Below are 26,461 nucleotides of genomic sequence, written 5' to 3' on the forward strand. Positions count from 1 at the left end.
TATTAATTTTAAGGATATTTTAAAAATAAAGTAATGCTATTTTAATCCAAAATCAACCGTGAGAGTATTTCGAAATTTGTATTTTTTAGTTTAAAGGTATTTTTGAAATTTTGAAAGTTTGAAATTTTTTTTTTTTTGAAAAAGATACCTTTTTTTATCCCTAGATTTTAAGTCTAGTTTCTATTTAGTCTCTAAGTTTCAAATGTTACACATTCAGACCTTAAGTTTTGAGTTTGGTTTCAAATTAGTTAATAATTTCAAAATGCTACAATTTTACATTAGACATTTGAGTTTTGCTTTAATATGGTCCCTATATTTTCATATTTATATTTTTAACATCGATTTTCGCTAAATATTTTCATTTCTTTTTTAGAGTTAATTTATGTTAATAAATTAAAAATCGTTAAAAGAATTATAATTAATTAAGTTTCACTATCTTTATCGCTTTTAAAATTAAATTTAAAATTTCATTTCATAATCATTTTTAATTAATTAATAGAAAATGACATCAATGATTAAAAGTGAGTATTTAATTAAAAAAATTAAGTTAAAAATGTTAAATTTTGAAATTCAGGACCAAATTAAAATAAAACTCAAATTCCAAATAAAATTTAGGAACCAAAAGGTATTATTTATTTATTTATTTATTTAGTTAAGTTGATGGGTAGTATTTTGTAGAAGGCTCGAGACGCGCACAAACCCGTTAGGCATAGGCTTATATATACACGAACTGGAGGAACAAAACTTCCTCTAAAAGCGGTTTTATCATCGGCAAAATTCAACGAAGATGTCCCGATCGCTGGTGCAGCCGATCGGGCAGAAGAGGCTGACGAACGTGGCGGTGGTTCGTTTGAAGAAACACGGTCTTCGCTTTGAGATTGCCTGTTACAAGAACAAAGTCCTTTCTTGGCGCTCTGGCGTGTAAGTTCCCCTTAAACCCTATCATTTTTTTTCTCTCAATAATCCGATTTTCTCTACCTGTTTGATGGGTTCTTATTCTTTGAAGATGGTATAGCTTTGATGTTGTTATAGGATAGAAATTGCATCCAATTTTAGTTTATTCGCCAACGGATTAGAAAAACCCTCTTCTAATTGCTACTGGCAACATTAGTTGGAGTGGTAAATTGTTAAAGTAGATGGATATGGATATGAATATGAACAATCAGATCATTGTTTGAACTTTAGGGCTCGAGTTGCAATTGCATCAAACTATGAGTCTTTTTTTTTTTTTTTTTTTTTTGGCAGTTTTCTTTCCCAACTGTTTACTAATTGACCTACTTTGGTACTGATTTATATTTTATTATTTGTGTTGTATAGTGTGTGTACTATGAACTTGATAATGTATGTTGTGACAGGGAAAAAGATTTGGATGAGGTCTTGCAATCGCAAATTGTTTATTCGAATGTTTCGAAAGGAGTTCTTGCAAAAACAAAAGATTTAAAAGCAGCTTTTGATACAGATGATCAGACGGAAATTTGTTTGAAGGTTGGTGGGATTCCTGAAGAATTGGTTTTTGTCTTGTTTTTATATCGCATCTAGTAATTTGTGGATAATTTTGTTTATCGGTGTGTGCTTTTTGTGGTCATTTCTTATGAACTGATGAGATTGTCAACTTCCTCGTACTAGATTCTTAAAGAAGGGGAACTTCAAATTGCTGGGAAGGAGAGGGAGGCTCAATTATCAAATCAGTTTCGTGATATTGCTACCATTGTTATGCAGAAGACCTTCAATCCTGAAACTAAACGCCCTTACACCATTAGCATGATTGAGCGACTCATGCGGGAAATTCATTTTGCTGTTGATCCAAACCACAGCTCAAAGAAACAGGTAGGTTTATACTTTTTGCAGAATGTTAGATTAACATTCTTCTACTTTCAATTTGTATGACTCTAAATTCAAAGCAACAATTTTCAGCTGATATTTTTTATGATATGCAGGCATTAGAGGTCATTCATGAGCTCCAGAAACAGTTCCCCATTAAACGTTCACCTATGAGAATACGATATATTGTACCTGAACAGAACTTCCCATCTCTCCTTGATAAGTTAAATGCTTGGAGTGCTAGTATCATTTCCAATGATCAGTCTGGAAATCAACAACGAAGCATTGTGAGTCTGAGTGTTTTCATTGCAATTGTTGCTTTGCATATTTTCTCCAATTTGATAATGATATCGTTTCACTCTTCTCCTAGGACAAGTTAAATTCTTTCATTGGTTGTTGGTTCCTGCATGGGTGTCAATGTGGCATCAGTTGCCCATGTGTTGGACTAGGCCATGTATGCCTGTTCATGTATTGCATGATAAATCCTGGGAACGAAGATTTTAGGAAGCAATTCATTTCAACCTAGCCACGAACATAGACGATTCACTTTTGTTTTTGATGTGATAAGAATTTCAAGCAAGGTCTAGGAATTTAGTTGTGCTTAAAACCAGCTAATGTTAAGAGAAATTGAAATGTGAATATTATTTACCTATATTATTGTGTCACATTTCTTTTTGCTGGTGGAGTGGGGTTGAGGTAAGGAAATTATTTGAAACACCGTACTTAAGATATGGATATATCAGTATCGATATATACAATAATAATAAATTGCCATCATCATGGCAATCAAAGAGGTGCATGAGAACGGAGCTAGGTAGTGGTAAAAGCCTCTGTATATATTTTACTTATCATCTCCTTGATATGGTAACATCTTTCTTTGCCCATATCGAATGCTGTAGTTTTAAGTAGTGATCTTGATGAATTTTACTCGACATACTCATGAGCCATCCAGAACTATTGGTGTTCACTCATTAGCTAATGCTAGTTGCTTCGTTAGTCATGTTCAAGCCATCAATCGTTGAAATCATTTTTATGTAGTCAAGTTTCAAGATTTATCTGGAGTCATTTCCTTGGTAGCACTGATGCTTCTACTTACAAGGAGGCTGTTTTTCCACTTCTCTCTGTTGGTTCAAATGCTCAGTGATCGAGTTTAGACCATTAAGTTATTTCATATGTGCACTTCTCATTAAATACTGAATGCTCTGTAGTAGGTTGCACTTTGATAATACTGGGAACTGAGTTCGTGTTTGGTTGTTGCAACAGATTTGTGAATTGGATCCTAGCTTTTATCGAGACTGTAATCCGTTAATGAGTGAACTACAAGGCAGATTTGAAGTTCTCTCTTTTTGTTTGCACGAGGAAGGGGACACCAATGTGGATCAATATGATGACGATTACGAGAATGTGGAACTGCCACCAAGGCAAGTAAAGGAATCAGAATCTGCTATTCCTCAGCTAAATGAAGCTTTACAAAAACAGACCATCTCTGTCAACAGCGAGAATGCCATGAAGGAAGGAAAACGCTGCAGCACATGCAATGTAGTCGTGGGGGATGCTACTCAGTTTAGAGAGCATCACAAGAGTGAATGGCATAAGCATAACGTCAAGCGCAAAACCAAGAATCTTCCGCCTCTGACTGAAGAAGAGTGTACGGTAGAATTGGCAATGGGCGATACGGAGTCTGACCTGAAGGAGTATTCATTTTGAACTACTTGCCGTGTTATGCTTTGTTGAATTGGTATTGTAAGGAACAATACTGTAATTGGCTAGTTATAGCTTGCACCTATTGAACAGTCTCAATGGATGTTTCAATGATGTTTAATATTGAATCAAAGATCATCTGTATACACTTTAATATAGGAAGTAGCTTTTTTTATATACAAGGATGTAAAGCCTGCAACTATGCTAGGATTGCAAATCAGGCCATGTTTATTTTCTTATAAGCGTAATTCATCAATAGTAAAAGTAGTAATCTGAAAAGTTAAATTTTCTTTTGTTTATCGGTGTTTTGTCATAAATTCAATTACATTAGATCATGTAAGATCTATGCTCTTTTTTTACTAACTCCATCCTTTTTATTAAATCTCTTATCCATTTCTCCATCCTTTTTATTAAATCTCTTATCCATTTTTTATTATGTTCGCATCAGAATTTTATTCTATTTGCAATTGAAGTTTCGATACATGAATGAAAACCCATTGCAGCAACTTTGATTATAAATTGACCTTAAATTGGACTTTCTTGTCTGAAAGTTGAATCAGAACAATTTTGAATTGCATTTTCTTTTGGGTGAGATTTCAATGAGTAAAGAACTCTAAAACTGGTTTATTTTTTACTAACAGATCTTGAAGATTGGAAGCTTGGAGAAATGAATTATTAATGAAGGCAGCATGTTACAGTTTGTATGACAGAACAAAAATCCATTCAACTGAAGAGAAATTTGGCGCTGTAAAATTTTACGTATTCCAAAATTACTCTTTAAGCCAAGAAAAAGGTAAAAAGACTAACAGAAGGGTAAATAATCTAAAATGCAAAGGAAAACTCAAAAAAGAAAAAGGGAAAAAAGAAAGAAAAAAGGGGGGGAAAATCACAAGTTGCACATTAGAAATCAAAGAAACTCACTCAACCCAATCAGCAACACCCTGAGCCACCACATTTTTCCTTTTAATATTTAAATAACAAATCAGTACAGAACATGGAGCCATACCCCTGTTTTCATCTTGTGGTTTCCATCAGTAGAGGGCCATTCTGTTAATCCTTTAGCTTGAATAATCCAATTGAAGATTATTAAATCCATTCACAGCTCCAAGTCCATTAAGAAGCTGGTCCCCCAAATCTTGATGATTTATGCTCTGTCCTCGAGCCAATGACGCCATCCCGATTCTCCCGTTCGTAATCGAGTTATTTCCCATTACAGACTTCATCCCACTGACCGTAGAAGTCTGAGCAAATCCCCCACCCATTGAGCCATATCCTGCATTCCGGATACCAGAAATGCCATTCCCAGTTCCAGTCCCGACGAGTCCGTTCCGTCCATTGAGACTCATAATGTTGTTTCCTGGCAACATCCCGTTTACTGTTTTCACATCATCTCCTATAGAGGATACACTAGTCATGGTGTTCATCCCGTTTAGATGATTCGACATCATGTATTCCTGAATAATTTTTTGTACAGAACTTTGGGAATCGTTTTGATCAGCATCGGAAGATTGTGTTGGCTGTTGCAAGGGAACATTCGCCGGAGAATTAGTGGCACTCATGTGATTAGTAGTTGTTGCAGTGCCAATTGATGATTGTGGGTGATTGTTAGGTGAGGACAATGTAGGCGATTGGAACGAGGAGTTTGCTTGTGCCTGAGCAATCGTGGTGGAGGAACCTGGAGACGATATTTGCGCAGAATTTCCAGCATAAGGGCTTCCGGCGCTATTGATAGAGTTCTGCTGTCTGGAGTTCATGGAGTTCTGGTGGAGTAACCCAACAATGGTACTGGCAGGAGATGAAGTTGATGCTGGATTACCAGAGTTATTTGCACTTGGAACACCATTGTTAGCAGCAAGCTGCATTGAAGCAGCCTGAGCAGAGCTTTGGTCACCGTTCGCGTTTTGATCAATTGTTTGCTGAGGCGGAGGTAATTGTTGCTCGGTATTTTGAGCTTGACTGTGGAAGCCTGGTGAAGCATTCGTCTTCCTCGGAAACTTTGCTAAGCTCTCTGCAAACAGTCACAAGAACAAAGTGGGCATTTAGAATGAGTAAGGTGATGAAACAAATATGAAATAAACATTGAGCTAATAATAAGCGTATGGATTATAAAGTTGGGGTTTAGGTTGAAGCATTAGTATTAAGTCGACTTAAGGTTTTGTACAGCATAAAGTCTTATATGGTTGAGCAGAGCTATCGATGCCCTGACATTGCAACCTAGATCTCAAATTACTTCTCATCTATTATTGATCTTAAATACTCAATGTTTTTTTCTAAAAAAAAAAAGAGAAACAAACTTATGAGGTAGAGAAATCCTTCAAAATTTCAGACAAAAGTTGGCACCGGAAGCAATGTGACGGTGACCTAGAACAGACACAATCCAAATAGTCATTCCAAGTCACCACCACCGAGTCTCAATTTGCATTCAAAACTCTAAAGAACTTCTACTCCAAGAGTAGTTTTGAAATGTATATAAAAAGGGAACAGGTAACATTGCAACTATTATAAGACTATTTTTTAAACCAATGGCAAACTTCTAGAGAGTATCTTTTATAATTGAACCCAGAGATTACTATGGCTATATTTTCTTCATTCCGAGGTCTTGAATTTCTTCTCATTTTTCTTAGCAAAGGTGTGTTCGGGAACAGATATCATGAAGGTGAAGTTCAGAGTACTTTATTTTCCCAAGACCTGATTCACAAGCCGTTCTCAAGTATAAATGAAGAACCATTCTCGATAGCACATGAATACTCAGCAATGACCTGTCAGAACAACTGGAGCTAACTGAGAAATTTTCCTTTTTGTGCCAACAGTGGAGTGTTTTTTTTTTTCCCTGAGGATAAACCAAATTTCTATAGAAAAAATGGGGAAAAAAAGTGAAAGGATACAAAGACGGAGCCCATAAAAGAAAGCCAAACTACATGGAGCTTTAATCAAGAGAAATACAACCTAAAAGATAAATTACAAAATAACTTTGAAATTGAAGCCAAAAGAGATACATGAAATCTAACAAGGAACCAAACATCACTCCAAGATATCTCCCAATACTCTAGACAATTTGGTATTTCTCCGAACCCAAAGACCACACAAAATAGCACAAATTCCACGCACCACAAACAATCCTTTCTCACAAAAGAGCAAATGGAGAAAAAATTCCTCAACTTCTTTTTTGCACATACCCCAAACCCACCCTCGCTTGTCTGACCAGACGAACGACAATAGCAACACTCGTGCAGAGAGAAGCTTTCAGAAGAAATTCCTCGACTGTCTCTCTACAACCTTGAGAACTAACATAGCAGAAGTGAAACTCGGGAGAGATATAACTCCAAACTCCTACAAAGTCACATCTCTCAAGAATAACGAGGTTCTTGGTCACTCTCTTACAAAGAATACACCAGCTACCGCAGCCAAACTGGACACCTTTCGAAAAGTCCAATCCAGGGTGTTAAATTTTTTTTTGTTATAAGAAACATTTCATGCATAACTGGCCACATGGACTTAACCTCGGGAACTTTCACCTTCCACACAAGGAATAAATGGAAACACTCTGACAAGGAGGAACTAACCAAACAACAAAAGAAGGGGGTATTGAAGAAGCCATTGAATGGACAAGGACTCCAAAGACATCCCTCCTCTTGGGGCTAAAACACAACCGTTCAATCAAAGATGAGAGAGCTAGAACATCTATTGTTTCCCTATCAAACAATAGACGTTGAAACCCTAAAGAAGAAAGAGAGTTCTCGAAACAAGAAAGGATCCTTACCACCAAATGATTATTCAAAGATGGATATAAATGGGGAAACACTGTATATTTAGATTTTACAGCCTTCATCCACAGGATGTTTTCTTCATTGAAAAATCCCCATGCCATTAAAAAAGATGGTAGTGTTTTAATCCTAATGTTGCCTACACCAAGCTTCCCATGCTTAAGGAAGAACAGGTCACTCCCAGTTAATTAGGTGGCTTCCTCCATCAAAGGTTTGTCCTTCCCAGATAAAGTCCCTTAAGTTTGAGACATTTAATACCTTTAAATAGACTAAGTATGTGTGGTTCACTAAAAGAAACAAAATATCATGAAGCCTCAAACCTCCTCCCAAAACCTTTCCATATCTAAAGATCCTCCATTGTGAAAAACACGGCCACAGAAGGAAAGCCCCTAAGATTTTGTACCATACTTTTGAATCCCTTTGCTGACACCATTTTTCCACAATGAGAAGTTTTTCTTTCACTCACAAAGAAGAGGAAGAAAAGGAAACAACAAAACCATTCCAACAATATCTACAGTATCTTACCTGGAATCCCTGTCAATGTATTTTCTACAGTGAATATAAACAAACTACAAAGAAGCATCCAGCACAGCTACATTTAACGAAAGGAAACATGACAAACACAATATTAATGAAGGTTATGCTTACCAATTGGACCAGTCGTAGTTTCTTGGCTGTAATCTATCAAGTCCTTCATACTATTGACGACTTCTGATATCTACAATGTACCCAAAAGATAGCTATCAGAAAATCTGAGCCAATAACAGTTTCTTTTTTATTTGTCTTAATAATAATAATAATGATAATGAGTTCTTTTATATATATATATATATATATATATATAAAGGGAAAAAAAAGAAAAAAACGTAATTTTGAATATTAGATTTGATTCTAAACTTGAGAAAGTCCTACACTACAAGTACACTCCTCAACTTCTCAATATAGTTTTTAAATCATTCCCTTCTTTCATACATTCCTTTCCACATACAATTTCATATAACAAATTTATACAAATTAACTTTTTTATGGAATTTAATACAATTTCGATTATATATATTTTTTTCAAATTAAAGATCACAAGGCCAACATCAACAAAGTGTTGGGAATAAAAGGCCAACATCAACAAATTCAATAGTTAAACCCTAAACAAGAAAGGTGAATAGAGAGAGATAGAGAGAGCAATAGGTAAACCCCAACCAAGAAAGGTGAATAAAGCAGACAATATCATTGGAGGTTGCATTTCTAGTGCCTAGAACCCAATTTGATGATTTCTTTTTCCATATATGAAATTAACACGTTTAACAATATAAACACCAAACTGTCGCTCTTGGTATATATACCCATCAATCCTTGCTAAGATATCAAAATGTAAGGCCTGTTGCAAGTTGCAATCTCCAGGCACATTTCACTAGAAACAATTTTGAGTTTCCTAACGCCCCCCCAAACAAAACAAAACCAAAAAAAAAAAAAAACCCACTATTGACCAAAATATTGTCGATCTTTTACCGATATATATATATATATGTAATAAGAAGCGAATTTACTGGGGACCTAGGGATACAAAAACAATTTCGAATTTGATGCAATAAATCTAAGGCTATGATCTTTAAGGGTGGTAGTTGTTTACACCAAAACATAGCATTAAAAATGGATGATTTAAGGATATCGTTTGATGATTTTGAGCAGTTGTTGAAGATTCAATCATTTCTTTCCTCCCAAATCTTTGATAAAAACTGCACATGGGATGCTAGACCAAATCACAGCCTGATATTTCTTTTTTTACCATTGACTATCAAAATATTTGTGATATTCTATCAATAATTTACCTATAATTGTCGATATTTTACTTAATATCCACAATATTTTGCTGATATCTGTGGTATTTTGCAGCTTTTCTTCTCTCCTTACTACCGACATATACCTTGACTTCTCACTTTAAAAAGTTGTAGCATGAGTTGTTCCGTTAAGCCAATAATTTAGGGTCACAAATCCATACAAAAATCATATTGAAAATTAGCCTCGACCACTCCTTCATTGTCTTTCTTATACATTTATCAATAACATATTAATGGTTGTCTACAATCCAAACAAATATCTCATTATTGTTAGACAATGTATTGTTTGTATTAACATATCCGAATTAATCCAATTTCTGTTCATTTCTTGACATATTACTTAACTATCTATTTTCATATTAATGTATATGTTAATAATATATCTGCTTAAAATGATTGCTTAGGACTTGTTTTCTTGAATGTTTTATTAAGAAACTCACAAAATTTCAACATATTTTTGCGATATCTGTGATTTTTTCCCGAATGTCCATTGATATTCAAATATCCGCCAATCCATCCATAAATTTGAGTCATTGATGTTTTCATCCTTGCGTGGAAGTAATCTTAGCACACAACCATAAGTTGATATAGAACATTACCTGAAGGCACCGGACGTATCTCTTCGTATATCCCAAGTCATTTACTAAAGGCACTTCCAATGCCTTGGCCAATTGTCTAGCTGAGCCCACAAACCTGAAAAAGTTTCCATCAAAGTCAGAACTCTTACTATTTTTAGAATGAAGCTCAAAGAATATCCATAACATTTTTTAAAAAAAATACAAAAAAGGAGATAAACTTTGGATAGAATTAGTGAAAAGTTACCATAATAATAAATTCCCAAGTAGAGAAATTTACCAATGCATACCTTCTAAAATTAGTTATAATGAGATCTATACCCTTCCCAGATCTATGCCCCTTACATAGTAACAAAATCCCAAATCATTCCACTAAATTAATCCACAAAAAAAAAAAAAAAAAAAACACCAATGTAAATTTATTGTAGGTGTAATTACAGAATTCCTTTTTTAATTGAGCATCATTCAACTGCATGGAATCTAACTTTTTCAACCACTTCCCAATTTCTTAATTTTTTCCAATTTTCTGCTACTCTGCTGCTATTCTCAATTTTTAACACAAATCAAGGAGATCGTAAGAAAACTCCACAATGTTAATACATCTGATTCTGGCATACATATACAACTTACACAGTAATTTTTCTGAATACACAAATCATTGATATGTCAATTTATCCTACCGCACAACCTAGAAATTCAACATGCAACACCTAGTTCCAAAGATGTTTGTATAACACATTCCCAATCAGTAAGCATCAGTAACATAACTTTCTGTTTGACAAAATACAAGGGCAATTAAGCAATCAAACTCTAATCATAAAAAGCAAACATTAGGAACAATTAACAGCTTGGTAACAGAAAGTTAAAATGGTTCCGAGGATAAAAAATGACTTTAACCCTAACTGCTACCAGAAATAATTGAATCAATTTACCATCATGTAAAAGACAATGCATCATGTTTACATCAGCCTTACTAAAGGAAGACCTGCTTTCATTTGGGGAAGTAAACAGCTACCACTAACGAAATGTTCTTATTTACCATAAAAGGATCAGTATAGCATAGGCATAAGGTCCTCAAGTGAGTGAAATAGGCAAATGAAAGAGGTCACCCAAAAAGATTTGTCATCCTAATGCCCATTTACTTCAGGAGAGAGGGCATGGAAAAAGCACGTAACAATACATTCAAATAATCAGATACCTTTACAACTGACCAATTTGGACAATTCCATATCAAAGAAAACATAATAAGCCAGTCAAAACTACAAATATGAAGATGAATTATAGACATAATGCAGATATTTTTCAAAAAAGTACGCATTACATATTGCAATTATTTTGCAACTCCGGAGTAGGCAAGTTAGATGATGCATTTTGAATTGCAGTCTGATACTTCTGAGCAGCTGCACCCAGCTGACTAACCTGCACGCCACAATCAAGTATCAGCAAATCAAATAACCAACAAAAGTCAACCATCGACATATTAATCTTCTATTTCTAAGCAGAACAATCTCAACCAAAGGTCAAGGAGGTTCATGATACCCTGTGAAATGCAATAATAGAGACATGAAACAGGGTGAACTGGGAATGCATAAGGCTGTATTGTACATAGACATGCACAGAAGTTGATCTAACAAAATATGTAAATAGCACAAAGCCTATTAAAGACTTTGTACTGACCTTTTCCCTTTATCAGTTTAAAGTTGCTCTCTTTTTTTTTTTTTTTTTCCTTCTCTATTTTTTTCCCTCCACATAGAAACAACCATGCAAACCAGAAAGCCAGGAATCTCATTTTCAAATAACCATCACTAGATATTGCATAGACAATAAGGAGGATTAAGGTGGTCAATTGTTCTAAGGAATGTTAATATGAATCAGAGATTCAAAAGGGGCATTTAATCTTTAATTATGTGGGCCTCTTTTTGCCGATATTTAGAACTCCTTTGAAACTAAGTGCGGGAATTTGAGGGAATGCCCAAGCAGTATCGTTACATATAAATGAGTCATTGCCTTTAAAGTAGATGATCTCCCTCTTCACTCTAGACTTTAATCCAAAATTAAGGATCCTCTGGGTTTGTACATAAATACATACGTGAATAAAAATGGGAAAAAGAATTTGTTAAAAAGGAAAAAAAATGAACCCATATATAGTAATTTTTTTTTTTTTTGGAATGAGATAGGGAAGTAAAACTCCAAACACCTTAATAGTGAATTACAACAAAGATCTCAAATTGAAAAATAAGAGAGACTATAAAGAGCAAAAGGATGCTTATTTTTTCACCAAAAGAAAGCCGTAGAAAGAACCATGTCAATAAACCGGTCAAAAGAGGAGACACCCCTAAAAATGTGACTAACTTCCTTGTACCACAAAAAGGATGCGGCAGCTTGAAGAGCTTTTTGAAACATTTAACTAAACTGTTCTTCATCAATACCTGAGGTATTAGCAACCTTCGAGGAATAAGCTCTTCATGACGTCGAGCACAAAATTCCCAAGAACATATCTGATATAAGAAAAGAAAGGAACATAAGATACATAACATGTTGGCTAAGAAGAGAATGAATTGTGAAAAAAGAAAAGTAAGAAGCTTCCTAATTTGACCTTTAAGTCTGGAGAAAAAACTATTCGAAGTTGGCCATCACGAACAACACGAAGTTGCTCAAAAACGCTTTCTTGTATTGCTTTCGCGTAATCTAGGACAATTTGTCCTGATGAATTATGATATTCGCGGGGCATATCAACATAGAGAAGCTCTTCGAGCGTTCCACTCTCATACTTGATTTTGAACAGCCTTGGAAGAACTTCAAAAGTCGCTTCTGAAATGTTGAGAGAATTTAGATATAGTTGAGAAGTCCGTTAAAAAAATAAATAAACCAAAAGAAAAAAGTAATATATTGAGAGGAAATTAACACAGAACCAAGAACAGTAGTTAGTGCACAAGTACAAAATCCAGAATGCAATTACCAAAACCTCGACCAGGCTTGCGGTTGCATATTTCACAATGCCAAACATCCTGCGAAATGCACCACAAGGATTACTACTTTTACTTACATCTATGCTAAACATTTTAAAGCAAATAAGATCACCATGAATCTTCACCAGTATATTAGGTTTGTTATTTTATTCGTATTGTTGTTATTATTATTATAATTTTTTTGGATGAAACCAGCATATTAGTTTATCAAAGGAAGGAATGATAACGAAAAGTCCGAAATTCACAAGAAGTAATGGTCAATATAGTGAGGCTCTCTCCCTCTCTCTATGTCCAAAAACTTAGCCCCTCCCCAACACAATCCTTTGTTGCATCCCAAACAATTGCAATCATAGAAATTTCAAAATGTAGTGGGACTAGGGCTTGGTACAAGTTTAAATTGTGCCCCAGTAGTTGCATTCTCACCCAGATATTTCTCTCTCCGTCTCTTAATGTCAGTACATTAAGCCCCTCATTCCTCCCTTCCTCTCCTGCATTGCAATTCATTCCAAACAATTGCAATCATGGAAAACATTTAAATAGAGTAGGCTGGGGCTTAGCACGAAGTTTCAAATCTGCCTCTAGTAGTTCCAAGATCAAGACCTCCACTGCTCTCTCTCTCTTAACATCTCTCCCTCCCCTTGCTCTCCCACATTTTAATTAATTGCAATCGTGGAAATTATTTAAATATACTGGGTTGGGACTTAGAACCAAGTTCGAATGTGACTAATAGTTGCATTGCAACCTTACCCTGGTACCTCTCTCTCTTCTCTTACTTGAGATTATTTCCTATTGCAAAAGGGCAATCAGCTCCAGAGCAACAGAATTTAAACGTCCTCCTCAGAATTATCAAAATTACAAGGTTTCCCTAGCAGCAGAACGGTGGAAAGACACTTTTCTCACTCCTTATTTTACTTTTTAGTGTCCCATTTACTATGATCCTCCCTCATTCCTCCCCACCCACCCACCCCCCCCCCCCCCCGGCCCGAGTTCAAAAGAAGTCAAAGTTACAGGGTTTTATTGCAGCAGACCTGTGGAAATACACCAGTTGTTTGACGACCATTTCCGTACATGGAAACACACCATTTCTTTTTCGCATGGGGAGCAAAGTAATCCGCAACAAATTTCCTCCAGAACTCAATATTGTTGTCCTACAAAATAGATGTGATTATACAGATCATATAGCTTACATTATAAGTTGTACTGCTACCAAATGAAACAATTAAGTGACACAATCTTACTTCAGGCCTTTGCTGTTGTTGACACATATAATTTGTTAAACGTCGAGCACACATGCCAGGTTCATAAACTGATTTTACAGGGGATCTCAAGGGCAAATTTTGTTGTTGAAATTGTTGAGGCAAATGCGGTCTTTGCTGAGGTATGGCCTTCAGGAGTTGCTGTTGGTGTTGAAATTGCAAGAGTCTTTGTTGTTGCAAAAGATTAATCTGTGCAGCAGCAGCCTGAGAGGACTGCCTAGACATACTGAGTAACTGCTGTTGTTGCTGTTGCTGTTGCTGTTGCTGTTGATGTTGATGTTGCTGCTGTAGAAACAATGACTGATCAGACTGTTGAGGTTCCAATTTCACAGGACCCATGTTTCTCATTGATTGAAGTTGTTGTGGTTCCATTTTCACAGGACCAAGGTTCCTCATTGACTGCAACTGCTGCTGCTGCTGTAGTTGCTGTCCTTGAAGATCAATATTATTTATTTGGGGCTCTAATTTGACAGGTCCAACACCACCTAAGCTTCCTCGTTGGAACTGGTGTTGTTGTTGCTGCTGTGACTGCTGTGTGTTATTAGACATTGCGAACTGTTGCATAGAATGCTGGCTATGTTGGAAGTTCTGCGGTTCAATTTGTTGTGGTTGCTGTTGATTGGGTATTATTTGGCTGCTAGAATGATTTGAAAATTGCTGCCCTGAAACTTGACTAGATGAACCAGGGTTTGCTGTATTTGATGTCACCAATGAGGATGGGGTATTGTTGAAGTTGACACCATTGCCAATAAGTGAGAATGGATCTGACTCAGAACCAGGGTCCATACCTCCTCGTTGGCTGTTTCCAAGGCCTGAGGGCCCAGAATTCGGAACTCCATTCCCAAATGACTGATTTAGGAGAGAAGACATACTGGGCGCATTACCAAGCATATTCATACTGCTAAACTGTGCCCGTGGGGATACAAGAGGAGGAAAAGCTGACTGAGAAGGCAGCCCCCCTTGTGCTCCCATCATTCCAGAATTTGATCTCAAAAGCGATGGTGAAACAGATTGCGCACCACCAATGGGAGTAGATGGCCCCGAAGGTACCATCTTCTTCAAAAATCTATACACACTCGTAAAGAAGGGGGGAAAAGGAAAACTATCTAAAGTAACATTAATTGACTAATACACAAGAACTCGTGCAAGGCACATAAGAGGGTTCAGTCCAAAGAACATTTGTCCCCCACAATCTTGATTGCAAACTTCATGGTCGTTATGATGAACCAATAGAAACGGAAAGGTTTTGAGCCTCAGCACATGGTGCGGATTTTTACTGAATAATAGCTGTAGACCAAAAGATGCTGAAACGATGGAACAAGCCCTGGTTTTGAACATTCTACAACCAGACAATCTTCACTAGAGTAATCCTTGAAGGGCTTTCGCATGAATCTGTATAGAACACGACGAACTTCAGGCAACATTCATTTTATCTTCATAAACAAAAACACTAAAATTTTATCAAAAAAATCAAACCAAAAAACAATCTCTTAATCCAACTTAAATGCACATTGAAGTCATCACAATTAACCCCAAAAAAAAAAAAGGAATAATTAAGGAATAGGAACTTACTCAAACACAAATCCTCAATATTGAAAAATGACACACAATTGGGGAAAAAAAATCAACAATAACAACAATCTTCGAAGCTGAAATTCTTCCCGAACTAAGATGAAAAAAAATAAAAAAATATATATATAATTATAATCGAAAAAATTAATAAAAAAACAGAGAGAGAAAATAGCAAAAACGATCCAAAGAGTGAAATAAAGAGAAAAATGAAAGGAAATCAAGTGAAGCGAAGTAAATTCGAAAAAGAAAAGAAAAAAATAAATAAATAAAGTAGAACAGCAGCAAAAACTCACCTGGAAGTAATACTTGAAGAAGAGATTTCAATGGAAGATTTGAAGAAAAACCGATCAGAATATTTGAAGAAAGAAAAGAAAGAAAAGAGAAGAAGATGAAATTTGAGTTGAATTACTTGAAAGCAATCTCCGAGATGTTGATTGAGTTGTTAAAAAATGATAAAGTGGAAGCTCCTTGGCTAGGGTTCGAGAGTGTGAAGAGAAGTTGCGGTGGAGTGATATTTTTTCTCTCTCATTAACCAAAAATTGCAAAAACCCAGTTCTTCGGCCGTATGCTTAGAGAGAGAAAGGGGGGTTTAGAGAGAGAAAGTTGATGGGTGTCCTTGTGGACGTCAAACTTCTATTCGATCTGATTGAATTTTCTTCATTCCTTCTTTCCCTTTTAACTTCTTCTCTCTCTCTCTCTCTCTCTTACTTATTCCATGTGACAAACCAAGTCAAACGCTATTCTTCTTTCATTAAACACTTTTTGCTAATAAAAACACACCACCACCTCCACCATCATCATCATCATCATCATCCATCCATCCCCAACACCACACACATATGAAAAAATTTAGGTACTACGCCAGTCGAGTCAGTTATTCAAAAAAAAAAAAAAAAATTAGAATAGATGTTATTATTATACAACAACAAGAGGATCTCACAGCCCTGAATCAAAGCAACAAAGCACAAGTAAAGACAGTGTAACAAAACCAAAACAAAGCCAAGATAAAACTAGAACAAACCCAACATATAAATGCAAACTCACAAAACACCTGAGAGAAAGCCAGAGAAAAGAATTCAAAACTCCACAAACTAGGGACAACAGCAAAACAAAGAACAACTTAAAGTTCAAAAAGAAAAAATATTCGTAAACAATAAACACACTAGATAAGACCAAGAAGATCAATTCGTCAAAAAGCAGCACGAACACGAATCGTTGAGACCATAAAAATAAATTAAATTATTATTATTATTTAATATCTTTTAAAAAAAATACATGATATAGGCTACACCTAATCATTCCGCTCTACACTTATCTTTGTGAAGTCCACTAGTTATCCTCGTGGCTAGAAATTTTAGATTTAAAATTGTTACCTTTTTGGTAGGTCATAAATGAGGAGTTGTATGAGGATAGATAACTAAACTTAATCATTATCCATATATATATCGCCATCATACATCCATCTTCCAAGTCCTGAGGGTGCAATTGTACTCTCAAGTTCTATTATTACTTGGACACTATGTTTTGTCTAAAAACAAACTCCTTTTTAAGTTGTTGATCCAAACTTTTAAGTTTGTGTTTATTAGATTTGTTTGAAATTTTTAAAAGTTAGTTGATTTTATATAGGATTTTCAACTTTCAGTTTAGCATAAGACAGGTTCATGAATTTTTTGAAATGTTGAATATGTCGATAATTTACTAAGCACAAAATTAAAATTTCAATGATCTATTACGTAAGTAATTGAAAGTTTAAGAACCTATTACCTACTTCTTAAAGTTCAAGGATTTATATAGGTCTCTGAACTTTCAATTTAGCATAAGGTATGTTTGTAAATTTTATAAAATATTAAATAAGTCAATGAATTGTTAAATATGAAAGGGAAAATGCAATGACCTAGCAGGTGCAAAATTGTCGGTATAAGTACCTATAGACATTCTGCAAAACAAATATTTATATAGGACTCTAAACTTTCAATTTGACGTAAATCAAGTTCATGAATTTTAGAAAATATTGAATATGTCAATAATTTATTAGACATAAAATTAAAAATTCAACGGCCTATGGAATATAAAAATTGAAAATTTAAATACATTGATGGTTCATGAATATATCATTTTTTTAACTCGTCATACCAAACACAATTTTAAAGTTCAAAGAGTAAATAGAAGGAAACATAAGTTGGAATTGTTGAATAGTTTGAGACACGAGGTAAGTGAAAGGGAGGTAGAAGTACAAATGGTTAACTTATGTAGTGTGGTGGTGCAGGTCAAAATTACTCTAGAGCTAAAATTAGTGAGATGAGTGGAGAATTTAGTAGTATGTATAACAAATATGAATTACATTTGTCAATCTTGGGAACTTAATTCAAGATTAGAATAAATATTTTCTTTTAGGTGGTCGACAAGTTGTTTGACTCAATCAATTAGTTGTGTCCTACCATTAGACTTCTCCATCGAAAGAAAAGTCAAATGAATTATATAGAAATCTTCGTTTGTATATTCATTATCGATACGCTAATCTAGACATAGTTCAATTGGTTAAGACTTTTTTTTTTTTTTAAATAACATAAATATCATTGAGGTTTGAAGTTCAAATTCTTAATCTATAGACATTGAACTAAAAACACAAAATAAAATATCAAATTTTAACCTGTGTAAGGATGGCATGCCCATCACTTTCTAAGAAAATCTCTTTGTTGTCCTTGAATGGACATGATTTGAAAGGCTAAGCATAGCATGTATTATGAGCATAAACATTGGATATGACATATTATATGGGATATCAAGTTGAAGGTGGATGCTTAATATGAACAAGGTAGCTATTTGGTTTGTTTTGGGGTGGTAGAATTATTATAAGAAGAATGAAATTGGTAAAGCGATTAGAGTCCTTTTGTTCAAAGTTGGTTGAAAATCCACATTTAGTAAAACTATGGAGATAGTTAAGTTAGGTAAGGGATGTGATGGGTTATTATGTGGGGATATTACTTGAGCTAGGTTGAGATTTAATATTTACGTATAAAGAAAATACTTTGATCGAAAAGAAAAAAGAGTCAAAGTATGGATATCGTAAAACCTGATCTAACCTCCTGGAGATTTTGAACTCATAAGATAAAAAAAATTATTAATTCGCATGCATACCTAGAAAGTGAAGTCTTTCCAATCCACTCAAATCATTGGATAAAAGAGTTTCATAACGTAATAGGATTATCCTCAAAGTCAAGTAGTGTTCTTCATCTTACCAAATATGAGCTCTTTGAATTGAACTCTCAATATACTTGAGTCAATATTTGTTAGAATGGAATCCGCGCACATACACATGTACGTAGATTTATGAAAGTTTTTCTTAAGGTGCTAGAGAGTGACCAATGGCAAAAGCAATTTCTTCTTGATCAAACTTATAATGAGTTTGTGTGTGTGGCAGTGAGTTCTTTAGAATACAATTAATATTCATTTGGATTGGGGTATTTCTTTTTTGTTGTTAATCCCAAAATGTCGAGTTGTCATACTCACAATCACATAGTTCTTGTTGGACCATTTGAAAGAGTTTTGTATTGCTAGTTTGAGGGCTCTTCTATAATCTCCATCATAGTATAATCTACAAGTTGAGAAGACTAGACATAATCCTAAGACCGGAGCAAACTAATATTACTTTTGTTGCGTCGTTCTCTCCTTTTCTCTTATCTTCTTTATTTATTCTTTTGTGATCAATTATTTTTTTGACTCTAACCTATGTAATAAAAGTTTAGATATAATTTAGTTTGTTTCGCAATAATTTATATCTCGTATAAATTTTCAACAAGTGGTATTTGCCTATTTGGCTAAAGAGTTCATAGGATCATCAAAGCCAAAATGTTTCAAAGGAGCCATAAAATTTGATAGAAATTTTTTTTGGGCATTGAAAGATCCAGGTTAGGGGATTTCTAAACCTACAATAAAGTGCATAAGACACTAAAAAAGAGATCGAAAGAAAAGTCAAATGAAGATTAGGACACCTTGAATGAAGAAGCAATTGCAAGCATCAAATGTGTCTATTAATGAGTATGACAAGTCTTGAAGTCAATGAGATTAGTGTAGTAGAGCTAATAGAAGCGTTTATAAACAAGGTATGAGAAGCCGTCTAGTAATAGTAAAACCTATCTTCTTAGAAATATTTCAACAAGCAAAGGACTAAGGATATATGTTTCTAGTCATTTATATATTAATGAGATTGCCACTTTGATAAATCAGTTGAAGTCTATTAAGACAGAGTTTACTAATGAAGTTTATGTTATTTAGTTGTCAATGTCTTTAACTATATATTTGGGAGAAGATGAAGACAATTATGTCTAATTCTACCGGAGATGAACACTTTGAGTTTTTTAGTGAGGTGTAATTTAGCTATAATTGAGAAAATTCGTGAGAGTGATAGTAGTAAAGAATTTATTGGAGGTTCAACTCTTGTTATGGCTAGGAGTGAAGGCAAGATAAATTTTTAAAACGATAGATCGAGTAGCCGTAAGAAAAAATAGAGTAATATAAATAAGAAGGTAGAGAGTTTTACTCAAAAGAAATAACACTTCAAAAGTTAGTACAATATATTAAAAGGAGGATAAAAAAAGAAAGACGAGGGAACTATAGTTGAAATTGAAGACGTCTATATCTATTTTGAGAGTAACACAGAAAATAGTAGATACTCATCTGAATGGACAATTATAGTATTGCTTTCATACACATGACTTTAAATAGAAGTTTGGTCACATCTTTCATAGCAGGACCTCATGGTTTAGTGAATATAGGGAATGGTTGAGTTTCTAAGACCATTGGGATGAGAATACTAATATAAAGACTGGGTATGGAGGAAAGTTAGTATTACGCAATGCAGGTTTGTGTCTAGGATGAAGATGAATCTTATTTATACTAGCAAGTTAGATTGTGAGGATTACAGTTGTGAGTTTGACAATTGCTAATGTAAATTCGAGTTAGGATCTAGGTGCATGTGGCCACAAAGATTTCACATTGTACTCATGTTGGTATAACATTGTCAAAATATCAAGGAGGTGGTGGATGCTTGCTAAAGCTAAAGATGATAGGTGAGAGGTACAATTGAGTTTGTAGCAAATGCAACCAATTTTGATCAGTTAGATCAATATTCATCAATTTAGATTATAATTAGGAGTTCTAGAGAGAAAGAATGCTATCACAAATTCTCTATTCTCAGACATTTGAATGAATTGATGATGTTGTTTACGTATGCAAATATCACTCTAATCGCCAAGTTTTATATGTTAGACATTAGCTTTCTTTTATCATCAACTCAAAAGTCAATGTAGCTTGGGTCGAGATATTTCATTGTACGAGTTCACCTATCTCAATTGTTATTCTTTTTCTTCAAGATTTTGAATCTCGATAGTGATTACTTTAGTCACCATAGATTGACTCCATCTGTGAGAACATTTTTTTGTCTATATTTTAAACTTAATGAAACAATTTATCTTTTTAAATTAAAAAATACGAAAAGTATTATAAATGAATAATTACACAAATAACACAAATCGTCATACTTAGTTAATTTCTTAGAACTTCGAAAAAATGCTTAAAGAAAAAAAGTGTCGAAGTAGATTGCCCTAATTAATTGTTAGGCTTAGCAAAATAGACCTAGTGACAAAACATAAATAATACTATGAAAGGAAAAGGCATTCTAAACTTGTGAGTTGCACACATTAGTAGGATATTGGATGTAAGGCCTTCAAAGCAACCATGCAAGCTTGAACATTGAGTCAACAAGGTAAAGGATAATATATTTGCTTTGGAATCCAAAAAGTTGTAGGGCTCCTCCAAAAAGAAGGCACACATAGAGGTTAATGGGTCCAAACATCAATCAAGCAAAAGAAAATTGATTCATGTGCATGGATTTGAGGTCCAATGTCAAAATGTATCAAAAGCCACCACAATTTACAACCTTTCTTTATTCACACTTTGAAAGAAGTTGTTTCTATCTTAAGTAGGTTATTTTTAATTTAGACACTAAGTAGGTTGTCAATAAGAAATAAAGAAGCAAAGTTTTTTTTTTTTTTTTTTTTTTTTTTTTTTTTTTTTGTGGATGTTGTGTTAGCTTGGTGAAAGTAGAAGTTCCATACAACGAGTGCAATTTTAATTTTATTTGAGTTGAAACAAATGTCAAGACTTTGATGAAGGAATGTTAACACGGTAGCGAGAATGACTCTAAGTCATGGTTTTCTCTTTTACAAAGTTGGGCAAAAATCCTTCTTAAAATAAAGGACGTATAAAGTACACTAATAAATAAAGTCAATATGAATTTTATTTGATTCTAATATAGATTGTGGCAATGTTAAGACATCTTCATGGTTTAGACTTTTGATAGAAAATGTTGTATTGTTGTAACTAATCAAAAGGAAAAAGTTTCTAAAAAAATAATCAACATAAAATTGAGTAAGTTTTATTAGTTAAAAAAATAAGGCAAAATTTCTTTTATTTTGGTAATTGAATTGGTCTAATTTTAACCTTTCACTTTCAAATCAAGCCACTAAATCCACTAAATTTAAATAAGTGAGACAATTAAGATATCCACACGACTGAGAACTTTAAACTTGATTTTTTCCTCATACACCTTTATTTTATTTGATTGGTCTTGAAAAAATATTGATATATTGCATCAACTTATTATTTTATTTGATTGGTCTTGAAAAAATATTGATATATTGCATCAACTTATTACTCTTTTGTCAAATAAAATAATGCCAGATCAATATAGTAAGATTAAAAATGACTAACTTTTGGGAACAAAATTAAAAGAAAAAAAAAGTAAATGAACTATATATATATATATATATATTGAAGGAACTCTTATTCAAGAGTACCTACGAGCGGAAACGGATCATTCCAATTTATTGTGACAAAATTTCCATATATACATTTAATCATACATATATGCATTCACAACACTAAATTACTAGCATGCTTAAAGGAACAATAAACAAGAGACCGAGAGATCATACCAGTAGAAGACTTTTTCTTCACAGTAAATCTCACTTTCGCTGAAACGACAAGTTATCATTCGACAAATCTCAATCGTCTACCTCGAACAGTCTCCACATGAACAGAAGGAAATGGGGACGACACCACCACTCAGAGCCCTCGGTATTCTTGGAGTGAGAATCCAAAGGGTGGACTTTGTTCGGATTTGGTAAAGGGGAGGAGGAAGGGAGATCGTATACAACGATCAAACAAGTGGGAGAAAGACTCGTCTATCGTATAGACAAAATGCTTGATCGTTTAGGTGAAGTATATGATCGTGTAGGAAAAGATAAGCGATCATCTAAACGATCATGTAGGAAAAGCTAAGCGGTCGTTTAGTAAATATTGGGCGTTAAATGACCGTTTATATGCTCGTAGATACTCTTGAATAAGAGTTCATATATATATATATATATATAAGACTAACTATTTTCAAATAAACCAAAGTATTTACAAATATAGCAAAATGTTACTGTCTATCAATATTAGACACTAATCGACACCGATAGACTATTTTCATCTATCACTAATAGACGTTGATAGATGTCTATCAGTACTATGACATTTTGTTATATTTGAAAACATTTTCAGCAGTTTTACCATTTAAAACAATTTCTCTAAACATTATAACCAAAATCAAAGAGACAAATTTTGTCATTTAATTTCAATTATTTTTTTATAACATCTTTATTTCAATCATCTTTAACGACTCATTTTTAACAATTTTCTAAGAATATTCTATCACTTAAACATAGAACGAAAATTTGAATTTTTTCTTTCCTTCTAACTATCTTGAATCTCGATGCTTAAACATTATCAATCAACCCCTTAATACTAATCGAGTCCTATGTTACACACTATCAAAATCTTTTGATCCAAAAAAAAAAAAAATAGCAACTTGTGGAACGTTTCCTAAAGTCATAGGCTATTTATAACAACATACCATAAATAACATCCATATATAATAATTATAATAATACACTCTGTTTTAATTTTATATTATTTCTTTCTTTGTGAAGAAACCTGTGTTTTGTTGGTAACAAACAAAAATTTCCACTTCCTCCTCATCTGATTGGATAATAGCAACTAGTTACTTTATTATTATTATAAACCTTTATTAATTCTCAATAATCTTTCCAAATCAATCCACTCTATATTTTTAAAAATTATATCACTTCACTTCCATGATTATTAAGAAAGCCACAATCCAGTGCATCACACAACTAAACTACACTACGTGGCAAATTTTGATAGGCTAAAGTCTAGACCTTACTTATTCTTATCATGGACTTGCTGTAGCTAACCGGACTTCAAAATAATATTTTATTAAGATTAGAGAATCTTCTTTAGTCCAACTGTCCGCTTAGCTGACAATTTGCTCTTTAACGGCCGTTATGCCCTTTTCCCCCATAAAAACATAACGGCGCTTTTCTGGATGAAGCACGTGACCTCATTCACAAGCACGTGTCACTATGTATGTAATGTATGTGTAATGATGTCATGTTTATGCAAGGACATGCATGGAATTTATTTATTTATTTATTTTTGGAATTTAATGGGTTCATAATGAATGGAATTCATGAAGGGAAAACTTTTTTATTTTATTTTAATTTTATTTTTTTGTATTTTTTGTTAAGAATGATGAAGGGGAAGCATGTTTGATATTTCGCTGCGTTTTTCATGCCATTTCCCCTTTCTCTTGATAACTTAGACCATGTCATTTGACGTCATTTTATGGGAAAAGGAAATTAATTATTAATTTTCTCTTTTGCCCTCCATTTAATTTTCTAATTACAAATATAGACAAAAACATACTTTTTTAAAAAATAATAATAATAATAATTTAACATGTGGAGGTTAAGAGGTGAGAATCTCACTTTTTAATTAAAAGATATATAATTTGAGGTTATTATGTATCAATTTTAACCCATTTAAATTCATTCATATAAACTTCAAGTTTAGATGGTATTGATTATTATGGTATTGATTTAAATAATTTAAATCTCGAATTTGAATAAATATATCATTTTACATCATAGATAAAGTTTTCATTTTCATCTCCTTTCTAAAGTCACACGTTATTTACTTATTATTTTTTAAAACAATAAAATTATTTAAGAAAATTACAATAGAGTTGTTGATTCGGAGGTTTGTTGGGTTTAGAGATTTAGAGATTTTGTTGAACTTAATGTTATCTTACTCTGATGTTGATTGTCGTTTAAGTTTTGTTTATTCATAAGCATGTTTGTTTCAATTGAATTGACAACTCAATTAAATTAGTTTTGTTTATTAAGTTATGTATGATGTTAGTGATTCACAATTGTCGTTGAATTCATGCTTAATATTAGTAGCATAGGTTGATTGATGGGTGTGTTGTTTGAGTTTTTTTTTTTTTTTTTTCGAAAATTTCATAGTTTGCATGATAGGACTTAAGCTAAAAAAAAAAAAGGTGCAATTGAATTGGTGTTCTTGTTTAATTAGAGTGTCTCAATCAATCTCTAAATGTTATGGATTAAGTAGAATGAAATGCTTCTAGTCATCAACTATTTAGTTAACTAGAAAATATTGATGTGTGTTGCACATGGGATAATATTATTGATTTTTTTTTAGTACACAACAACTATAGGGATGAGAATCAAATATCTAATCTTTAGGAATGAAGGATTATATTATTCTCTCAATCTAAAAACAGTGAAGTTATCAATTAGGCTATAAGTATTTCAAATATATATATAATAAGATAGATGTTTAAAATAATGGAATAGATTCGAAATAAAACTTACTATATTTTCAACCACAAAATTTATTTTACAAAAATTGAGGCAATTTGAAAAATTATTCTTGATGGTGAAGAAAAATAAAAGTAATGTCCAAACCCAGAATTCAAAATCCATCGAATTCTGATGGCCCCAACATTACCTTGCATCCCTGTGATCATGTAACGTTATTCTTACTTGTCTTGAATACTTCTAAGAGTGAAAGACTATCCCCACAAACTAACACATGTCCTTTTAGCTTGCTTTGTTCTTACTCACATAGTTACATGCTTCTTAAGAATTCCTAGGAAGTCAAGGAACATAGATGTAAAATAAACCGAACTCTAATATACCCTAATAGAACACAACCAATGGGCAGATAAATCAAAAGTGATAATAAAGAACATAGTGATATATAGTGGTTCGACAAATTTGGTCTATATCCATTTTGAGAACCAACTTAGGATAATTTTATTAAGAGCAACAAGTTTACAAGTTACAAATATTTGACAAAATTAACAATTTGTAATTCTACCATTTAAGAATAATGAATGCTAACCGAGACCAATCGCCTGAGTAATCTTCACCAAACTTGACTTTACCACTGGCCAAACAACCATTGGTACCGAGAAACCCACATGCCGGTTATAGTGTCTGAAATCGAGACCCAAAACCACCAGAAATGCCTTTGCTGAAGGGATCGAATCCCAGGCAGAAGCGTGACCGCTTTGCTATTAATCATGTTTTGAAATTCAAAAGCACAAAAAAGAAAACAAACAAAATTATTCATGTTTTTATACAGGTTAAGTAATTAAGGAGAAAATTAAAGGGAAAAGACACTTACCGTTGAAGACACTTACCGTTGAAGACACTTTCTTCAATCTTCTTCAAATCTTGAAAATGTTGTACTTTTTCTTCATTCATGAAAAAGACACTACCACCAAATTTTCCCTACTATTATCTAGATTAAGAATCGGTTGTGTAGGAACCTCCTTCTGAAAGATAGGAATTTTTTGTAGAAAGAACTCTTTTTTGTAAAACCTTTTGGTCTTATAGAGAAATTATAGAGAGGGAGCTTTTTTGAGGAAGAGAGAAAATTAACGTGAAAATCACATATACCTTTTGTAGACAATCTACATAGATTTAAAACATAAAGAAAGAGAGAATAACTCTCTTTTCCTACTACATTGAAGGAATT

The 26,461-nt window shown here is 33.5% G+C and overlaps 2 protein-coding genes across 4 annotated transcripts; one reads left to right on the forward strand and one right to left on the reverse strand.

Annotated features, from left to right (window-relative positions):
- The first annotated feature begins 657 nt into the window (after nucleotides 1-657).
- LOC120076577 (sequence-specific DNA binding transcription factor) lies at nucleotides 658-3,819 on the forward strand. The gene is made up of 5 exons (XM_039030449.2): nucleotides 658-921; nucleotides 1,356-1,485; nucleotides 1,627-1,827; nucleotides 1,938-2,108; nucleotides 3,085-3,819. The coding sequence occupies exons 1-5, from the start codon at nucleotides 788-790 to the stop codon at nucleotides 3,526-3,528; spliced, it is 1,080 nt and encodes a 359-aa protein (XP_038886377.1). The 5' UTR covers nucleotides 658-787; the 3' UTR covers nucleotides 3,529-3,819.
- A 407-nt stretch (nucleotides 3,820-4,226) lies between these two features.
- LOC120076800 (transcriptional corepressor SEUSS-like) lies at nucleotides 4,227-16,234 on the reverse strand. Of its 3 annotated transcripts, XM_090312973.1 has the most exons (11): nucleotides 15,787-16,234; nucleotides 15,494-15,587; nucleotides 13,904-15,313; nucleotides 13,694-13,813; nucleotides 12,656-12,704; nucleotides 12,293-12,507; nucleotides 12,126-12,194; nucleotides 11,018-11,115; nucleotides 9,721-9,814; nucleotides 7,935-8,004; nucleotides 4,227-5,530 (listed from the first exon to the last, which is right to left on the reverse strand). In XM_090312973.1, the coding sequence occupies exons 3-11, from the start codon at nucleotides 14,972-14,974 to the stop codon at nucleotides 4,581-4,583; spliced, it is 2,736 nt and encodes a 911-aa protein (XP_090169099.1). In that variant the 5' UTR covers nucleotides 14,975-15,313; nucleotides 15,494-15,587; nucleotides 15,787-16,234; the 3' UTR covers nucleotides 4,227-4,580. The 3 variants fall into 3 exon arrangements, with proteins under 3 accessions (XP_090169099.1, XP_038886642.1, XP_038886644.1); XM_039030714.2 differs by lacking the exon at nucleotides 15,494-15,587; XM_039030716.2 differs by lacking the exon at nucleotides 15,494-15,587 and having other exon boundaries at nucleotides 15,903-16,215.
- Nucleotides 16,235-26,461: the final 10,227 nt, after the last annotated feature.

The sequence above is a fragment of the Benincasa hispida genome, chromosome 4, assembly GCF_027475165.1.
Source record: "Benincasa hispida cultivar pf3 chromosome 4, pf3_genome.v1.1, whole genome shotgun sequence".
NCBI classification, from domain to species: Eukaryota; Viridiplantae; Streptophyta; class Magnoliopsida; order Cucurbitales; family Cucurbitaceae; genus Benincasa; species Benincasa hispida.